At 42.1% G+C, this 20,663-nt stretch overlaps 3 protein-coding genes across 7 annotated transcripts; 1 reads left to right on the top strand and 2 right to left on the bottom strand.

The window, feature by feature from the left end:
• Positions 1 to 3,255: 3,255 nt before the first annotated feature.
• LOC109621709 (protein ecdysoneless) lies at positions 3,256 to 7,452 on the bottom strand. The gene is made up of 3 exons (XM_029870313.2): positions 6,663 to 7,452; positions 4,830 to 5,650; positions 3,256 to 4,769 (listed from the first exon to the last, which is right to left on the bottom strand). The coding sequence occupies exons 1-3, from the start codon at positions 6,928 to 6,930 to the stop codon at positions 3,798 to 3,800; spliced, it is 2,061 nt and encodes a 686-aa protein (XP_029726173.1). The 5' UTR covers positions 6,931 to 7,452; the 3' UTR covers positions 3,256 to 3,797.
• Positions 7,453 to 10,144: 2,692 nt separating this feature from the next.
• Positions 10,145 to 18,049, top strand: LOC109621715 (uncharacterized). Of its 5 annotated transcripts, XR_009998113.1 has the most exons (4): positions 10,145 to 10,298; positions 10,356 to 11,235; positions 16,591 to 16,802; positions 16,878 to 18,048. XR_009998113.1 is itself a non-coding variant. In XM_062854502.1 (3 exons), exons 1-2 carry the CDS (start codon positions 10,296 to 10,298, stop codon positions 11,226 to 11,228), a joined length of 876 nt encoding a protein of 291 aa, XP_062710486.1. In that variant the 5' UTR covers positions 10,145 to 10,295; the 3' UTR covers positions 11,229 to 11,235; positions 16,591 to 18,049. The 5 variants fall into 5 exon arrangements, 4 of the variants coding, with proteins under 4 accessions (XP_062710486.1, XP_062710487.1, XP_062710488.1 ...); XM_062854502.1 differs by having other exon boundaries at positions 16,591 to 18,049; XM_062854503.1 differs by having other exon boundaries at positions 16,620 to 18,048.
• Positions 13,878 to 16,574, bottom strand: LOC109621714 (PHD finger protein 7). Its single transcript, XM_020075853.3, has 3 exons — positions 15,559 to 16,574; positions 15,016 to 15,415; positions 13,878 to 14,947 (listed from the first exon to the last, which is right to left on the bottom strand). Exons 1-3 carry the CDS (start codon positions 15,706 to 15,708, stop codon positions 13,992 to 13,994), a joined length of 1,506 nt encoding a protein of 501 aa, XP_019931412.2. The 5' UTR covers positions 15,709 to 16,574; the 3' UTR covers positions 13,878 to 13,991.
• Positions 18,050 to 20,663: the final 2,614 nt, after the last annotated feature.

A 20,663-nucleotide genomic window follows, 5' to 3' on the forward strand; every position in this document is an offset into this window, starting at 1 on the left:
ATAGTTTTATCCTTTATTCGGATATAAGTTTCCGCCATCGTCTCAAATTTGCGAGCTATAACATCAATATCATCGGCGAAACCAAGCAGCTGAACAGACTTCGTGAAAATCGTTCCGTTCGTGTTTATCCCCGCTCTCTTTATTACACCACAGATAACAAATGTTTATGCTAGTACAAATTTTTCGCAGAATCCTGTGTAAATGTTCAAAACGATACACGTTGGCTCACCACAGACATCTACTCAACTTATTGCGACATTACATCGAACTTGAATGCAAGAATAGTTCAAAGTTCCAGTTTCATTCATAATCCTCTGCGAGATTAATAGAGGTAATAAACTATAGAGGAAGAATGTCGCTGGCGTCGCCGCCGCAACATCTTTTGCTGGCGAAGATAGGGAGGGATATAAGTGTCAAAGCGAAAAAGTATGCAGTTTGACAGATAGATACCCGGCATGTTTGCAAACGAGAACAAAGGGAACAGCAGCGACATTCGTCCTCTATAGTTTATTAACTCTATTGCGAGATTGGAAGGGACTCAAGAGTATCACTGATACTCGAACTACGCACATCACTCGATTCATCGTCGTCTTAATCAATTGTAGCAGTTTATCCGGGAATCCGTGTTCGTGCATAATCTCCTAAGTGTCGTGGACTGACTCAATATGCTCTCTCAGCGGGAGCCAAACATCGGGAGACAAACATTGAAGATTGAGGTTATGTTAAACCTTGTTGAACCTGTGTGATTGATTGAAGAGTATTGTTATCTAGGTGCTGCGGATGTAATCGAAACTGTTGTCACGATATCTCCATTTGCCGCTGTCAAGCCGTTGGAAAGCGAGGAGAAGGATAAACATTGTTTTGAGCCTATTTTAGCTAATTTTTTAACAACTATCCATCAAAATTTCCATCGCGAATGGAAAATAATAAACTTTTAACATGAGAACAAAATTGGAATAATGGTGGATTGATCATGTTTACCATTTCCGAACAGCGTCGCGACCGTCGCGACGGCGTGTTTGACAACCGCGCTGAGAGAGGTGGTTGCAAGAAAATTGAACGCTCGGGCGTGTTTACAAGCTGTGTATCGGGAATGTGTAGGTGTGTGTTAGCTAGCTTGAAAAATAAAACCGCTTCTATTCGCACCACTCAGATAATCTCCATAGCTGGTCTCGATCGGTTGTATCATACGCCGATTTAAAATCGATGAACAAGTGATGTGTGGGCACTTTGTATTCGCGGCATTTCTGCAACACTTGGGCGAATGGCGAACATCTGGTCCGTTGTAGCGCGATCACCCGTAAATCCAGCCTGATATTGCCCCACGAACTCTCTTGCAATCGGTGATAGACGGCGTACACTCAGTAGTGTGATTGCGCGGTAGTTCCCGCAATCCAACTTGTCGCTTTTTTTTGTAGATGGGACACACGATACCTTCCATCCATTCCTCCGGTAATACTTCCTCCTCCCAAATCTTGGTAATGACCCAGTGTAGTGCTCTCACCAGTATTTCTCCACCGTATTTTAGAAGCTCGCTTGGTAGTTGATCTGCTTTAGCGGCTTTGTTGTTTTTTAACCGGCCAACCTCTTCCTCAATCTCTTGGATCGTCCTGTGCACATATTCCTAAATCTGTTACCACGCCACCTTCGATACTTGCAACGTCGCCATTGAGGTGCTCATCGTAATTCTGCCGCCACCTCTCGAGCCTGTAAGATGCCTCAATCGCTCTCGTACGGTGTTGCAGCATTCTCGCCCATGCTGCATTCTTCTCGTTTTCCATTGTTCACATTCGCCGTCGCCACTTTTTTCTGTGATTTGGAGTCGCGGAGCCTAGTGCTGCAACCGAGGTTCTATCTATGACGAATCGGATGTCCCTCCACCAGCCATCTTCAGCTGTAGCTGCGCCAAGCTGCTCTTCCGTTGCTAACTGCTGCGCAGTCTTCTTGAGCCACTACTACGTTACGCAGCTACTCGCAGCTCCTTACGTTGATCGGCTGCCACCCGATCACACGTTGTCGCATCTTGCCCAACACTATACCTAAATCCTGTTTCCAGTTCATTAGTGGTGCCACAGCTGTGGTAGAAGGTAGCCGCTTGATGCCCGCTTTTCCGTCGCGTGGGTCTTTGCCGATTATATAGAGTCGTATTTTCTCATTCGCAATGGGGATTTTCACGGGTGGCTTATTGGGCCTACGTCAACACTCCTGTCTCACCGGAGGGCCATCGTGCCAGTTCTGATTAACGTCCCAACCAACGCTAGGACGATCACGCTGATGGAGCTACCACCTTGGATCTAGCTGGGCGTGGTGCAGCGTTTCTTACTCAGCCGCTGGATGCCAGAACAGACGCTGTTTGAGTCGCACCTCCTTGGTGAACAGACGCTCGGGTCGTACCTCCTCAATATAGCTGAAGGCACAAGGGCAACAGTGTCTATCAGCTAATCACATAACTCTTAGCTGTCAGTCTTTGGCATCGATTGACCCGTGGAAGCACGAGTTAGGAACCTGCGAAGACTAGAGGTGTGTTGGACGCTCCAGGTTGTCAAGTCACTATTTTGCAGCCCACCCAAACTACATCCGCATCCCGAACCTGACACAGTCTGCTGAAATTTGAAAACAAAGCCATTAGTAGCCTTCGGATTTCAAACCGAAGGACGGTAAATAGTGATTCGTACTTGATGGGCTACAACTTGTAGCGAAAAGTCTACACCGAATGTAGTATACGCTTCCACTTGTCTTGGTACCTACTGGGCCAATCGCTTCCAGTCGCCATGAACGTTAAAAATCATTAGGTCCTCCTCAACTGCAACAAGCCAACGTGTGCGCAGCCGTCCACGAAGCCACCGACCGCTTCCTAGTTATCTGCTGAATATGATTTTAGCTTGTCGTTCCTTCGGCATACGAGCTACGTGCCCAGCCTGCCGTGTTTTTTTCGCTTCACTATATTCATCTCTTTGTATACTTGGTACAATTCGTAGTTCTTGCAACGCTGCCAAATGCCATCCTCCAGTTTACCGCCGAGTATTGTTCGAAGCACTTTACATTCGAAGACTCCAAAGGCTCTCCGATAAACATCTTTAAACGTCCATGTTTCATGACCATATAAAGTAGAATTTCGATATCGTGCATTCATTTCGCTTTGTTGCACCTGCTGATAAATATCAAGCTGAATTGTTGAATGTAAGCAAAGAATCCGACGCTCATGCTCTCAGGATGTTTCTTTCCTCCGTCTATCGAATGTATTGAACAACAAAATGCGCGTCAACAAGCCTTATCAGAAGACTTTTAAGCAAATATATTAAAAATAACATACGGATAAGGTAAAAATGCATCACGTTTCTTCTGCCTAGCTCTGATGTGTGGTGACTATCTGGTTGTTTAAAATTCTATCTTTTAAATTCTCAAACAGATTCATTCCAACTAACAATATGAAAATAAGCTGCTGTTCATATGGCCTTCACAATTCTCCTAAGGTGCTAAATAGTACGTGCCTAAAATACATTCAATCGTATCGAGTAGGTAGGTTGGAAACGCGGTTGATTGGTCGGTCTCTGATACTGTTTTTTTTTGTGCACTACATTAAGTATCTAACACTAACTATGCTGAGGTTCAGTAGGAATCATTGGGAGGAGAGGGAAATCGATGCTCAAACCGGATCGACAGACATTCTAAAACTATGATACGTTTCGTATTTTATCTAACTAGAAAAAAATAAAACTGATTGCCGCTTGCAATAGGAGAGAGAAAAACGTCAGGCGGAAGCAAAGTTTAACACCATGGCACTAGAACGTCATCATTCAAACGTCGGTTTGCTTCGTGTTTCCTGATTTGGATTTCGACGGCCCATTGGCGGCAGTCCTCGACAGATGAACACCCATCGATCCGAGCAGGTTCGCCGCCGGTCCCGGACCACCGATCTGCGACTGGTAACTCTCCATCATATTCTTCAGTACGTTCACATCGATGTTGACCGGTTTGAAGCTTTCGATGTCGTCAAAATCGTCCACATCCGATTGCCGTCTGGCCTCATCACCCTCGCCCTGACCAGGTTCACTTAGATCCGTCTCGAAGCTCTTGCCAATCGTGGTCTTGGCCAATTCCCGATCCATTTGGTCCATGTACGACTGCAGCTCGTTCTTGGCGCCCTTCGCCGCCTTTCGGGATGTGGCCATATCTTCGATGTTCTGATCGTAGGCATCTTCGTCGTAGTCGCTCATGTCCGAATCATCCGAGGAATCCCACCGATCTTCCGGAATCACCAGATCCAACATGTGCTTTACGTGAGCCCCGAAAGCATCCGGATCGAAATCGATTGGCTGATGCAGTGGCGCAGGCTGAGGTAGATTGTTCTCCAGATCCGCTTTGGCCTTGCTCTTGGTACGCTTGGGCTTAACCGGTTTGAACGCTCCCAAATCAAGCTGAGCCACTGCTGCGTCCTGATCCACTCCGTCAAATTCACTTTTTTGTTCAAGAAAATCGGTAACCATGCTCGTGAAAGCTTCCGGACTAGCGTTACCGTTCATGGAGAAAAGCTTCCGAGTTCCGTACCGTTCGGTCAGCATCTGATCCAGTTCCTCTGGCGATATGTTAATCCAACTGTCATCATCCGGCGCGGGAAGGTTTTGACCTTGCTGACGGAGATCCTCCACGTCGAAATCGTTTCTTTTCAGGATGGATACAATTTCTTCGCCGATTTTGGGTGTGAACTTCATGGAATCGCGATTTTCTTGATAGTATTCTTGCGCTATTTTGAGAAGACGGGTATGTTCCTAAAATACAAAGGTATACGTTTAAGAGGTGTTGTAATCTAAGGCACCCAATGCCCTTACCTGAGATCCGGTGATGTTGTCCTGGAAGTATCCTTTCGCTTTCAACGACTCAAAGTAGCTCTGCCAGCCTTTGTCCGTTTCCAGCGACTGGGACTGCGACTTGGCTTGCGATGCCAGAATTTCAAATCCACAGGCAAGTTTCAGGCCCAACATGTGCGCCTTGTAGTTCGGATCACTGGCCAGCGGTATGCTCCAGCCGGTTCTCCGATCTGGAAGATAGTTGCTATGCATCAGCATTGCATAGAGACATCGGGTGAACACAGCACTGGTGTAGACACAGTTCTCCGGTGGGAAGAACCTCATTGCCCGGCATGCTTTTAGATCGATCGGGTCACGATTACAGAATGCCAGGACGGCAGCCGATACCAGTTGGGGATTTTCCTTTAACGCGGCCGCCACTCCAACGGGAACAAAGAGATTCGCTCTGTGATGGCTTTCTTCGATTTTATCCGGGAAATCCTTGATTCGTTCATCGAGGCAGGATTTAATCTCCTTGGAAACAGCCCACTTGGAACGCGTTTCCGGTTCAAGTTCGCGAATGACCCGTTCCACCGGATAGGCATCCTTCTGGTCTTCGGTTCCAACGAGATACAGAGCTCCATCGCAGATAAAAACACGACCCTCGCAGCGTTCCGGGTTGGCCCACCGTGGTAAATGCTCTGCGGCTTCGATCAACAGAAATTCCCCATCGGCATCGATGACTCGGGCCAACAGACCGTGAATTCGGCGCGTCAGATGGAACAGCAGCGAAACTATGAACCATTCGTCTTGCACATTGTCACCGTAATGTGTGATGCCGTACAGATGTGGCGGCAGCTCGGCTAAAAATAGACATGTGGAGATTTATTGAGTTTTGGTATCTAGCTCGAATTATATCCATTATTCACATTTACACTTCAGAGATTTCGTTTGCCTTTCAACTGAGAAAATAATCCAAATTCATTATATGAGACATAAATACACAGAAACAAAATTAATAGCTACCTTTGGCTGTTTTAGGGAAAAGAGTGCAAAAAAACCCTTGACCTCAGATTATTTTAAAACTAGTATCACAGATATTGAGGAGGGAAGAGTGCTCCGATGAGCGGATTCGCTGATATCTCACAGGAAGTCCTGAAGGATCTCGTGACCCGTGACTCCGGCCAGCTTGTGGAGATCGTCGGTCGGGTACCGAGGTTTCAAGTTGTGAACCATCTTGAACAGATCACCGCCGATGCATAGGTGATCATTAAGTCGCCCACGCACTTGACCACCAGTAGCTTGTTCTTAATGTGCAGCTTCGACCGTCGTTCCAGCAGGGAGTACAGCGCTGCTTTGGTAGACCGATCAACCTTTCCAGCGGCGTAGTTCGCATGTTTGTCGAACTTCAGCTTCTTGCCAAACCACACTCCAAGATTCTTGACTTTATCGTCCCATGTAGTTGGCTGACCAATGACCGTAATCGACCTGCGGGAAGGTGTCTAGCAGCACACCTCCTCGTGAAGAACATCGACTGAGTTTTTTCTGCGTTCAATTTGATTTGCTACTTCCGTTGGAAGTCCTGGAGATTGTTCATCGCCGCTTGGAGGGAAGAATGTTGTATATTACCGTGACCGTACCTAATTTCACTTAAAAATGGAAAACATTTTCCACCAGGAAAAATTAGAAGACACCTTGATTCTACCTCTAAATGTGTATCAAAATCGATTTTGGAAAAAATCAAAACCAAAACATGAGAAAATTTATTCAGTTTTGGAAAACGAAGGTAATTCAATCTGCCAACACTGCTTTTTTGTCACGCACAAACTCTGCAGACAAATGAAACGCATCAAACTGAATAAAAAAAATGATTACCTTCCGGTTCTTCCTGTCGGTCGCTGGCTTCGAGCAACAGCCGCTGCACGCGACCGCCCTTCCGGACGGTGACCTTGAACCCTTCCCGGTGCCAAATGTAGCGCCGACAGTAATCCTCGGCCAGTTTGTTGACCTCGGCTCGCACTTCCTCGAGCTGGGTTTCACAGTTTTCCAGCGACACATCCTTCCGATCCAAACCGGTCGGGAACAGCCAGTACTCGACGAAGTCGTCCTCACGAACCGACTGGAGAACACTCTTGGTGGTCATCACGATTCTTTTTGCAGGTTTTCACACAAAATCACGACAGGATTTACTCACGCCACGGGATGAATCACTCGAAACTTTGGTTCGTACTCTTGCTTTATGAATGGTTTTTACCCTTCTTACACCCATAAGAAGGGTATAAATATCGCTCGAAAAACCGACTTTCGATCCGAGGCCCGGAGGGCCGAGTCTCATATACCAATGAACTCAGCTCGACGAACTGAGCAAATGTCTGTATGTGTGTGTGTGTGTATGTGTGTATGTGTGTGTGTGTGTGTATGTGCGTTACAAAAAAAAGTCACGCACGTTTCTCAGCCGTCTGTCAACCGATTTGAGTTCTCTTGGAAGCAAATGAAAGCTACTACATCCTAGTAGAACGCTATTGAATTTTTTTTTCGATTGGACGTTTGGTTACCGAGATATCTCTCGAAGAGTACTTATGAGTCATACTTCTAAACTTTTTAAGATTTTTGAACAAGTGTATCATAATAAATATTTCGACCGTTTGTCAATCGATTTGGGTTCTCTTGGCACCAAATGAAAGCTACAGCATCCTAGTAGATCACCCGGAAATTTTATTGCGATTGGACATTTGGTTACAGAGATATCTTTCGAAGAGTATTTCGGATTTATACAACTAAACCTTTTGAGATTTTTGACCAAAAGTATCATAATAAATATCTTAGCCGTCTGTCAACCGATTTCGGTTATCCTGGCACCAAATAAAAGCTACAACATTCTAGTAGAACCCTATACAATTTCATTAGGATTGGAATTTGGTTACTGAGATATCTTTCAAAGAGTACTTGGGAGTAATACAGGTTAACTTTTTGAGAGATTTTTGACCAAGGGTACCATAATAAATATCTCAGCCGTCTGTCAACCGATTTGGGTTCTCTAAGCACCAAATGAAAGCTACAATATCCTTGTATAAGGCCCTGAAATTTTATTTTGATTCGACATTTGATTACTGAGATATCTTACGAAGAGTATTTCAATAAATTCTTTTTACCCTTCTTACACCCATAAGAAGGGTATAAATATCGCTCGAAAAACCGACTTTCGATCCGAGGCCCGGAGGGCCGAGTCTCATATACCAATGAACTCAGCTCGACGAACTGAGCAAATGTCTGTATGTGTGTGTGTGTGTGTATGTGTGTATGTGTGTGTGTGTGTGTATGTGCGTTACAAAAAAAAGTCACGCACGTTTCTCAGCCATCTGTCAACCGATTTTAGTTCTCTTGGAAGCAAATGAAAGCTACTACATCCTAGTAGAATGCTATTGATTTTTTTTTTCGATTGGACGTTTGGTTACCGAGATATCTCTCGAAGAGTACTTATGAGTCATACATCTAAACTTTTTAAGATTTTTGACCAAGTGTATCATAATAAATATTTCGTCCATTTGTCAATCGATTTGAGTTCTTCTGGCAGCAAATGAAAGCTACAACATCCTAGTAGAACGCTCTGAAATTTTATTTCGAATGGACATTTGGTTACTGAGATATCTTTCGAAGAGTACTTAGGAGTTATACAACTAAACTTTTCGAGATTTTTAACAAAGTGTATCATATTAAATATCTCAGCCGTCTGTCAACCGATATCGGTTCTCCTGGCACCAAATGAAAGCTACAACATCCTAGTAGATTGCTCAGACATTTTATTAGGATTGGACATTTGGTTACAGAGATATCTTTCGAAGTGTACTTAGGATTTATTCAATTAAACTTTTTGAGATTTTTGACCAAGTGTATTATAATAAATATCTCAACCGTCTGTCAACCGATTTCGGTTCTCCTGGCACCAAATGAAAGCTATAACGTCCTTGTAGAACCCTATAAAATTTTATTAGGATTGAACATTTGGTTATCGAGATATCTTTTAAAGAGTACTTGGGAGTAATACAGGTTAACTTTTTGAGAGATTTTTGACCAAGGGTACCATAATAAGTATCTCAGCCGTCTGTCAACCGATTTGGGATCTCTAAGCACCAAATGAAAGCTACAGTATCCTTGTAAAAGGCCCTGAAATTTTATTTCGATTGGTCATTTGGTTACTGAGATATCTTACGAAGAGTATTTCAATAAATTCCTTTTTTTATTATTATATTCGTTTGTTATCTTGCATGAGCTTATGACCAGTCTATGGGAAATTATTGTTCAATCAATAATGCTGACCTCATATAAAGTGTATACTAGCAGGTTATTGTTTTCAATAAAATTATAAATAACAAATTACAAATAAACAGGAATTCTATGAAAACTAACAATATGTTAAATGAAAGCTTTGAATTTATGTATTGTGGGAAATATGCATGAACTGGACAGCCAAAATAACTAGCCAATTCCAAAACTGATTAGCATAGTAGATATATTATTTTTGTCCTTTTTACACCATAACCATGAATACCAAGTACTTCGGAGCTAATTTATTCGACTGGTTAAGAGATATTAGACAAAGTGTATCTCGCTGATTTTCTTACCCATTTGTTAATCGATTCAAGATCTTTTGGCAGTTAACAAAAGATACAATATTCCAGAATATGTAAGCTATTTTTTAAACATTCCATACAAGATTCTAGGAGGTGTCTGGCATTTCTGGTATTGTCGCGCTTATCTTAGATTCTCAGCAAGCTGCGTTCGAAACGCGCAGCCTCTGATAGCGCCAGACTGCGCACGTATGATTTGTACACGGTTTGCACCTTGGCTAAAACTGTTTTGCAGCCGCCGGGTGGGGTTGTCAGCCGCCGTGTACAAATCAAACGGGCGCAATCTTATGGCGGCTGACTCAGATCAGTAGGATCTGAGTGATTAAGCTAGGATGCACAATAGTTTAGTCCCTGGTCTATGATGCTATTTTGGAAACCCATCCACTAGATGTCAAATCCACAATATTTTCTAGAACTTTTGGTCAATTACACAAAATAAATATGTTAAATACAAATAATACAACAATAATTTTAATAAGTGTAAGAAGGGTTCTGTTCACCATAGGTGGATTAAATCGGGTTTTTTATTCTTTTCTTTGCGTTTCTTTCACAAACTGCTGCGCGGACAAAAGAAAAGACGACTGTTTTGGTCCAACTTCTTGTTCTTTTGCTCTCTTCCGAGCGAGCGAACGACAGTCAAAAACGTTATCGAAACAGAGCTGGCGCTATTCGAAGCGGGATAGTTTTATATCGATTAACGGCGGGATTGGAATCTGACGTTTCATGAAAAAAAAAAACACAAATAAATCAAAACATTAAAAAAATATTCACGAACATTTTTTAAGTTTTAAATTTTGTTAAAATAAAAAGTTAAAAAATAGAGAAAAGCACAGGAACTTTTGTTCGGTTTGTGCCGGCCAAAAGTGCACACAATCAGGAAATGGTAAACATCGCATTGCAAGTGCAAATATTCCCCGTAATAAGCAAATTTTCCTTGCAGGATCATTTCTGGCATACTCTGTCGAAGGAGGTTGGGCGTATCCCGGATACGTTGAAGAATATCCTGGAAGTGACCGAGTACATCAATGCCGGGCTGGGCTTCATCGGCAACGATGAGATAGCGGCCATTGAAGACGACGTCCGGCTGTTGCCGAAGATCATGGACAAACCGGCGGATGACCCTTCTATGAGGAAGTACTTTGGCCGTTTTGCCCACTGTCCGGATCGGTTCCGGTTGATGGCCGGCGAGAGGGCGATCCTGAAGATGATTTCCGGCTGCATTCAGCGCAAGGGGATTGCACATTATATGAAGACGGTGGAGCGGCGGGAGAAGGAAGTGGCCGTCGTCCAGGGCAGTGTCGATCAGGTGGCTAACGAGGTGCGTAAGAAAATCGTGGACTTTTATACTGACCGATGCGATGGAAGTGCGGAGCAGATTGATTTCTGCAACCGCGTGGCGTTGATTCCGATAGAAATAACAGAGGCGGATGACGGCGGAACGGTTGCGAGAATCAGATGCATTTTTTGCACCAACGAAAATGTGATAAGCTGTCGACCGGAGCGATGTGGGGGAAGCTGGAAGGTTAGCAACTTTCTGGCGCACATTCGCAACGTGCACAAGAACATCAATTCACCGAGTTCGATGGCTCGGGCCGTTGGAGCTGCAGGAACCAGTAAATCACCTCCGGTGGAGGTAATTGTAGGAGAATCGAGCTCCAATGGGGTCGGAGCTTATGACTACTGGAATAATTCGAATGATGTGAGTTCGAGCCACGAGAATCCGTACAAACGGAAACTGGAGCAAATGGCTGGAGGTGGGGAATCTTTGATGGACAAATACGGCTTCTCTATCAAGGAAGAGCGATATCAATAACATGCAGGTAATTCTCACATCGTTCGATAAATCAAATTAATCTAGTATCAAGTAATGCACCTTTGTTCCACTTTGATCTTCAAATATGCGATTAAGTGTTTCCGCTTTCTTGCAACAGAAATGACTGCAATAATATTACATGGACACTTTTATTAGGGAGATGTCGGAGTGGGTCGTTTCATCCAAACGGCGCGTGTTAACCCGATTTCCTATATACACATGTGAGGAAAATAGCGATTTGGGCGTATCGACTGTGGAAAACAGACATAGAGAGTCTTGGGACAAGGAGCAAATTATCAACAATTTAGTTGAAGGCCCCTGTCAACGTCGATTCAGTTACGTCGCAAACGCTATTTCATATGAATTTATTCATACAGGGTGTCTACTACCTGGAAAAACCTGGAAAACCGGGAATCCTCAGGGAATTTTATTGAACAGGGAAAAACCTGGAATACTCAGGGAATTTCTTGAGTACTCAGGGAAATTTTACTCCGATAATAAAAAACATTAGGTCGTATGAACCTGCCAGTAAAAATCCATAAAGAAATTTCGCTACAAGGATTTTTTCCAGAAATTCCGTCAGAATTTCTTTCTAGAACTTCTTTAAAAATACTTCCGGGAATGTCTCCCAGGATTTCTCATAAAATTCCTTCCGCATTTTTGATGCTATTTTTCTTGGTATCCTTTTTGATTTTTTTTTTCCGGAAAGGTATACTTCCACATTCCTTCCAGGATTCCTGAATTCCAACCGATTCTCCTGGAGTTTTTCACGGGGTTGCTATTTCTTCCCAGAGTTCCTCCAGTGTTTTGCTCAAAGAGATCTTCGTTGGATTTCTACCAGAATTTATCCTGAATACTCTATAAGAATATCTGTCGAGATAAATCGTGGAATTTCTTTCGGCACTCCTCACGGAAATTTTACCCGATTCCTTCCGGTGTTACTCTCGGGACTTCCTCAGAAGATCTTCACAGAATTTCTTTTAGGGTTGCTAAATGAGTTATTCCTGGGGTTTCTAGTTCCTCCAATGGTTTCTGAAGGAGTTTTCACGAATTTACTGCAAGAGTTCCTCAAGAGATTTCTTTCATTTTTTTCCTGTGATATCTTCAAACCATTGCTTTAGGCTTTCTTTGAGATGTTCTTCCTGGTCTCCTACAGGAATTTGATAAAAGTTTTCGCGAGGTTTATTCTGAAGTTGTACCTGAGGTTTTTCTCGGAGTATCTCCTGGAACTTCTCTCAGAAGATTCCTTCCGATGTTGGTCATGAGATGTTTCTCAGAGTTTTTCTGAATTTACCTTGGATTTTCTCCAGAGTGCCTTCTGGGATTTCCACAGAAGTTATTGCTGATATTTCTCATTAAATTCTTTTCTTGCATTCTTTCAGAGCCATGCTGTTTCTTGTAGTTGTACCGGATTTCTTGCAGTGATCCACCTGAGATTTTTTACAGATATTCTGTGCATTATTCCCAAAGATCTTCCCGGAATCTTTACCAGAAGTTGTCCCGAGATTCTGGATACTCCTTTAGGGATTTCTTCCAAAGTAATTGCAGGGATTCTTCTACGGGTTTTCCTCAGAATGTCTCCTGAGATAACTTACGAAATACCTTATAGGAAATTCATGGAGAAATATTTGACTGGATTCCAATAAAATCTTTCGAGAAACTCCGCAAAGTGTTATTGAAGAAATCTCGACAGAAACTTCAGGAAAAACCTGAGAAAAAAAAATAGACATCTCGAAAAAAGTTCTAGGTAATAGTAATCCCGAGAAGAATTATTAAGGACATCCAAGGAGGAATTCTGAAAACCTCATGGAATCCTGAAAGCAGCTGCGGACGTAGTTCCGCGAGGAAAACAATAGGAGTATCGGTAAAAATCCAATAGTTTATGGATAGCTGTCCTGGAAAACCACTAAAAAAGGCATGTACACTAGCTTCAGTCGGTGGCTGTACCGATTAAACGAAACTTAACACTGAATGGCTACGGATAAGAAGCTATTCTCGTGAAAAATGTCATCGCTCGGAGCGGGTATCGAGCCCTCATCCACCCGGACTCTAACCGCATGGCATGGCAATTAGTCTATGGCATGGCTACGAGGTTCAACCAATGACATTCTTGAAGAAACTTTGAATAGTTTTGGATGGATCTTCAGGAGGAATCCAGCGAGAATCGAAAGTATATCGGAAAACCTTTGCAAGAAATATCGGGACGTACTCAAACAGATATCTCGTGTGGAAGAATCCTACGGAAAGCCAGGAAGAAACTTTGGAAGAAATTCCAGGAATTATGCTCAGAAATCTTGAAAGAATTTTTGAAGAGTAGGGGAACTTTCGTATTTTCGGCAGTTTTGTTCTCTTCGTCATGGGTTTTTTTGTTGAACTTAGAGTTGGCATCAAATCCTTCCAAACCAAGCTGAATATGATCAAGTTTCAGGCAATTTGGCCGACATAAATCCCTCATGACGAAGAGAACAAACCTGCCGATGATACCCTAAGTCACCCTTCTTAATTTTTAGAAAATTTGGGTTATTTTTTTAATTATAAACTTTCAAAATATCATCTGGAAAAACCTGGAAAACTCAGGGAATTTTATTTTGAGCTATGAGTAGACATCCTGTCATACTCGTCATGAAAAATATGTGTGAGGTCGTTAAATCGATGTATGTACTTCCTTTATTTATTACTGCACCACGGTATGTGTGATTTTAGTATTTAAGACTAATATCGAAATAAAATAACTATAATACAAGCGTATAAGTGTGATCAACCCTAGAATAGCTTAATAAACGTGGCATCCATACATTTGGAGCAAACATAGTCGTTGGGGTCGCTTATTTCGGCACATTCCAGATGCAACGTTTCTCCGCCGCAGGCCTTGCATCCGACCATACGATCCGCGCATCGCTTCTTATCCCCATATTTGCAGTTCTCCGCCGAGCATTTGCAACCGTGCAGATCTTTGAAGTAGGTCCTATCGATTTCCCAGCTGGCATCCCTCATGGGTACGAAAATCCCATGCATTTTGGCGTACTGCGAAAAGATTTGCTTTTCGTGACAAATTGGGCACTTGAAATAGTACCCGGCTTCGTAGGCATACTTCTGTAGGCATTCGCGGTGAAACCAGCTCACTTCCTTTTCCCGACTGGAGGAAGATTCGTCCGGTTCGCAAAACGTTGGAACACAGGATACCGGATTCGATGGCTGTAGGGTATCCCAGCAGATCCAACACTCACCATCGTGTTCGGGTTGCGGCTCCTCGAATGGTAAATGTTCATGGCAGTACGAGGGATACTCTCCTGTGAACTGTGTCACACAACCCTTTCGATAACCACAAACATAATGGAAGTAACGACCACAATCCGGAGCAACACAGCGCACCGGAGCGGATAACTGACCACAGCAGTAGCAGACTTTGTTACGGAAAATTTGGAAGGATTGCTTCACGTCATTGATTAGAAATCCTAATATTCCAGCATCGTCACCGATTCCTCTTTGTGCAATGTGTGTACCGGAAAGCAAACACAGATAATGGCACCGGAAGGTGTCCTTTGCCAACATTTTCTCAACGAATGGTCCAAACTGAATGGTATTATTTTCGTTTACCAGAAGGCAAATATCGCAGCGAACGTCCTTCTCCGAATTAACTATCCTTAGACGAGCCGTTTGCTTCAGGACGGGTACAGAAGGACTGGACAAGCTCGCGATCGATGAAGCAGCTACTGATTCTGGAATATAAAGCAGATAGTAACCATTAGAAACTCTTCACACAGTTCAAAGTGCAAATTTCTTCTACCTTCAGATTTCAGCCGCGACAGAGCGCCCTTTGAAGCCTCCGGATTAATCTCGGGATTGTAGAAGGCGCGTATCTTCTCGCACCGTTTAACAATCGTTTGGGAAATCTCCGAAAGGCCCGTAAATTGCCTATTCTGCACAAGGTGCACCGTCGGGAACAGCTCCTGCAGTTTGAAAAGCTTCTCAAACAGCGGTAGGTTCTCGAAGTGCTGGCAGTTGACCTCCAGTTGAGTATCAATGGTGATCAGAATTCGATAAATCGGAGCATATCGCCGGAAGAAAGGGTTTGAATATTCGTAGCCCCTGATCAGCTGCAGAAAACCTGGAGTGTTGATTAGGCATTTCGAATCGACAGGAATGGAATCTACCTGCACACATCCAGGGCAGAATACGCGTTCAATCTGAAGAATAAACAAACACCAAAGTGAAAAGCAGTTTTAACTTTTGGTATACATACTTTTCGATAGTTTGTTCAGTTTGTGATCAAAATTCTTGTGAAATTAATGATGCCCCATTCTGCCCTATAAACACTGTGTGTACTTACGGCGGTCGAATCGGGCAAAGCTCCGTCCGGGCGCAAATGAATCATGAACGGCGAGTAGCACGAACAGCTCCGACACGACAGGAACAAGAAGCGGTCCAAGCCAGAATACGGTTCGTCTTGATCTACCAGGAGATCTTCGGCAAAATCCATGATAACAACACCAAAAAGTTTTGTAAAGTAGAAAAATCTGAGACGTTTGAAATCGCACCGAACTTTTGTTTTGATATGCGCTCGACGATGCTGCGGGCGATTTCAATCCCGCCCGTTAATAACAACCGAGGAATAGGGTGGTCCCGCAGTCATACAAGCGATATTTTTTCCTTTTTTTTTCTAAGTCAAACGGACCTTCGGATGAGTTTGACGTTTAAGCGGTGCCGAGTTTACATAAATCGGCACCAACATTTCAAAAGGGCGTAACTGCTTTTGCAACCAATGCCTTCTCACAGAGCTGTGGGTCGTATTTCATTAATCTCACGCAATTCACACCCATTAATCGAAAGAGGAGGATTTTATATTTCTATTTGTGCTAGTGGATTGCTCGAGAGGGATGAGATACGCTCCACAGCTTTGTGAGAAGGCATTGGTTGTAAATCCAGTTACGCCCTTTTGAAATGTTGGTGCCGAAATATACACTGAGAAAAAAAGTATAGTACTGTGAACCACGGCATTGTGCTTAATTTTACCATTCCCAAATATCGTAAACACAACCAAAATATTATTCACACCTACCACGAATCAATAAAATTTACTATGCTACATGGTAATTGTGACATGGTGAGGCTAACAATATACACATTCAGCAGTACTATTTGATTTTTACCATTCACCGAGCAAACATAGTAATATTAACTCCAAATATGTTTGCCCAAACTTTCAACACGTTCGAGCTCACAACGCAGCATAGTTGTTGTAAATATTTAAATGCTGTATTAAGTTTTCAGTTTGCTGTGTGTCGTTTGCTCCTCCGTTCGCCATCTTGACAAATTTCTAAAAACTCCGGACTCGAAACCGGAATAATTTTTAGTTTTTTAGGAACAGCGGATAATTAATTTAGAATTTAGTCTTAAACGCGGCAAATGGATCCAGAGGGCTCTAAGATAGCTACTTGCGTGGACCGGGGAAGTGCTGATCAAACAACAGCGGGCACTTATGCGGCGGAAATGTTAAATCGTCACTCGCGATCCGGACCCGGAGTAACTGTTCTGTTGACCATTTCTTCGGTATCCGTATTTAAACAGCAAGAGGTAAGTTGGAACAGTTGGACAGGAATTGGTCAGATTCCTTAAACTCATTCTGAACCGCCTGAACTATCCTTTCAGGTAACCTTTGCCGCAACTAGACCATTTTGTGGACTGCAGCACCAAATACGACGACAACCGCTTGCGAAATCCGGTAGCCCATGGAGAAATTCCCCCTGCAGGACCAGCACTGGCCCTCCAATTTGCTCATTTTGCGTGGAGTTCCCTCCGACTTCAAACAGCGGAAAAGATTGTGTTTATACATTATAATTGTGCTTATTCATGTTATTTATTTGTTGAAAACCAATAAAGTAATTGAATTTACTCATAAGCAAATTTTTAAAATGTAAACTAAAGAAATGACAGCACCATGAACCGAACCACATACATAGTAACTGAAACCATTTCACGATAGTTAAACTTACTATGCTTTTGCATGTTTTTTACCATGCGCATAGTAAAATAAACTATGAAACCCCATTCAAAAATACCATGAAATGTAAACATTAAGCGGCATGGTAAATTCAACCCCTTCCATTGTAGATTCAAGCAGGAATCATGGTCTACCAAAATCAAGTAGTAAAAGTGTTTTATTTTAACCCTCGATACAGTCAGAATTACTATGTCCCTTTTTTCAGTGTATGAGACCGTTTCTATCTGTTTTCATAATAGAGTTAATAAACTATAGAGGACGAATGTCGCTGCTGTTCCCTTTGTTCTCGTTTGCAAACATGCCGGGTATCTATCTGTCAAACTGCATACTTTTTCGCTTTGACACTTATATCCCTCCCTATCTTCGCCAGCAAAAGATGTTGCGGCGGCGACGCCAGCGACATTCTTCCTCTATAGTTTATTACCTCTATTGTTTTCATGAACACCTAACAAGGCTTGTTCACTCGACGTTTAATGAATGAGAATTGATTCCTTGACCTCATTTAAAGTGCATCCACTTATCCGCGAGCGGTAATGGCGGCGGCGGGCACAACGAAGTTTGACGTTTCCTGGGGATAGCAATCGGTTGGCGCCCCCGATCGGTGGGTGAAGGGGTGAGGAGGAGATTGAAACTGTTTTGACTTTCCCCCAAGAAACGTCAAAATCCGAACCGGTTGGTCATGCCCGCCGCCGCCATTTATGATGTTATTGATTTTCACGAGTTACCACGCATGCTTGTGTCAAAATTTCATTCATAAAATCGGCTCGTAAAATGGACTATTAACTCTAGATTGAGTTTAAACAAGGGCGAAAGTAACATGAGAGAGTTCTCTTCATCGACTCTCTCTTCTTCAAATTAAAGTGACAAGATGCAAATATTGTTGAACTTTTTGGTCATAAATCGCTAGGTTGCGATGCAATCTAGCGACTAAGTGTAAAAAGTTCGATTGAATTTGCATCTTGTCACTTTAATTTGCAAAAGAGAGAGTCGATGAAGAGAACTCTCTCATGTTACTTTCGCCCTTATTTAAACTCAATCTAGAACTATAGATTGAGTTTAAATAAGGGCGAAAGTAACATGATCGATTTCTCTTCATCGACTCTCTTTTCCTCAATAACTGAAAAGGTGCAAGTTTGATTGATTTTTTTTATGTTAGGACACAAAACCGCATGCCTACCTAGCGTTTTATGGCCAAAAAATCAACTTTACTTGCATCTTGTCACTTTAATTAGAAGAAGAGAGCAGGGATGAGAAATGTACTGGAAAAAACGGTTACCGGCTGTACATTTGACATTTTTCCACACGAACATCACAGGCCCAGCCAAACTCAAACTGTTCGAAAAATAAATGTCATAACATTTTTTTTCCAGCAGCCTTCCTCCTCGAAACGGTTTTCAAGCGTGAGAGCGCCGGTACTCGAGCACAACGACGAGAACAATTTCTGTCTCTCCCATTTTCGCACTTTTCTGCGTTTCAAACCGCTTCTAGACAAACTTCTTTATATGCATCACAAAGCTAGGAGTGTGCTCTAGCTATTTGTGCAAACAGATTCAAATTATTCACTAAAACAAGGGAGTTATTAGCAGTTGAACATATTTGACATATTTCGCAATCACCCGCCTCGGCATGACTGCTCATAAATATTTTTGTGGGGAAGCGAAAACTATCAAGCGCCAGCATGACTGCCGACGGCGCGGCTGCTGATAGTATTGGTGCTGCCGTTGTTTTGTTTTTATTTTACTGTCGGTATCGATGAACGGAAAAGAGAAAAAAGTATTTTTGCCATCCCTGGAAGAGAGGGACAACGAAGAGAAATCGATCATGTTATTTACTTTCGCCCTTATTTAAACTCAATATGAGCCTCTGTACTAATTTGCCCTGTCCTGCTCACTCCCACAGAAAATTTGAAAACACCGCGCACAGTTAAAGTCAAATTTTGACATACGAAACATAGAAACATACGAACTGTTTTCATATTTTCTGCGGGAGTGAGCAGTACGCCAGATTCGTGCAGAGGCTCATAGTCTATTTTACGAGCCGATTTTATGAATGAAATTTTGACAAGAGCATGCGCTCTAACCCGTGAAAATCAATATCATCATCACCCTAATAAAAAATTCCAATACAATCGCCATAAACTACCATTGAATAATGATAATATTGGCTGTTCAACAACAAATTATATTGTGTTCGTATTTTTCTGCTGAAAATGCTGTATTGGAACTACAATACGTGCACAATAAAATCAATGGCATTAGAGATTCCAATAATGAAAACACCATAAATTGAATGGTAGTTGACTTGAATTTGCTCCAGAAAATTTTGATTTTTTTTATGGTAAAGATACATAACAACCCCCATTTTTTATTGTAAAAGTGACATTTACAATACATGCTATGTAGGAAAAACATAAGGTCTGTTGTTACTCTATCGTTTTAAACCATTGAAATAATGGTAAATACCATTCATTTCAGTGTGTTGTAACAATACATTCTGTTTTATCTCTATGATCTTTTCTAGGTAACCAATCGATCAACTTTTCAGCTCAAACCGACATTCGGTTCTTTAGATTTGTGCTTTTGAAAATTCGAGGTGTGGCTTCGTCATATTCACCTTAATATAATTCAAGCATAACTTTTCAATCCGACGTATTGTGGATTTACCGGCTACTTGTATTCTACCGGTTACTTAAGTAGCCGTTACAAAGTAGCCGTTTTCATATAAAAATCAACTTGTTTGTTAAAAAATGAATGTCGCTGAGTAGCTAGTGGCAATGAGGATTAGCGCATACAACAAAAATGTTTAAAATCATTTTTAAGTTACTCTTTTTCTAAAACGGCTACTTTGGAGGCCATACTGAAGCGACCGGTAGAATACAAGTAGCCGGTAAATCCACAATAACTCGAGAATGTAAACAAATCCGGGTTAACTGATGCATGCATGATTCATAAAGCAAATTAAAGAATCCACATCACTGTTTGATAATTTATTGCTTAATTTGTTCAACTAAGCATATTTTTCGAAACGACTTATCTAACTATTTTGATGTTTACAACTACATATAGTGATAGATACACCGTTTTGATATATTAGAAAACCAAACGACGTATCTAGCCAAAATCAAAAGTAACAGATACACCAAACTGGCACCATACAAAAGCGACGTATCTGGCATGACGTATCTCTAACCAACCCGGTGTATGTGTATTTTTGTCAAAATTCATTGTGAAAATGATATGGAATAAGTAGGTTTTGTTTCTTACCTAGTGCGTGCTATATCCCTGGTGATGTTAAGCACGAAAAAACTTATGAAAAGTCTTTCTATAAAAAACTATTTTAGTGAAAGGGTTGTCAACATTGACCATGAATTTACTCAGATCAGTGAAAAAGTTAGATACGTCGATTTGAAAAATTATGCTTGAATTAAACAAAAA

The sequence above is a fragment of the Aedes albopictus genome, chromosome 2 (genome assembly GCF_035046485.1).
Source record: "Aedes albopictus strain Foshan chromosome 2, AalbF5, whole genome shotgun sequence".
In the NCBI taxonomy this organism is placed as follows: domain Eukaryota; kingdom Metazoa; phylum Arthropoda; class Insecta; order Diptera; family Culicidae; genus Aedes; species Aedes albopictus.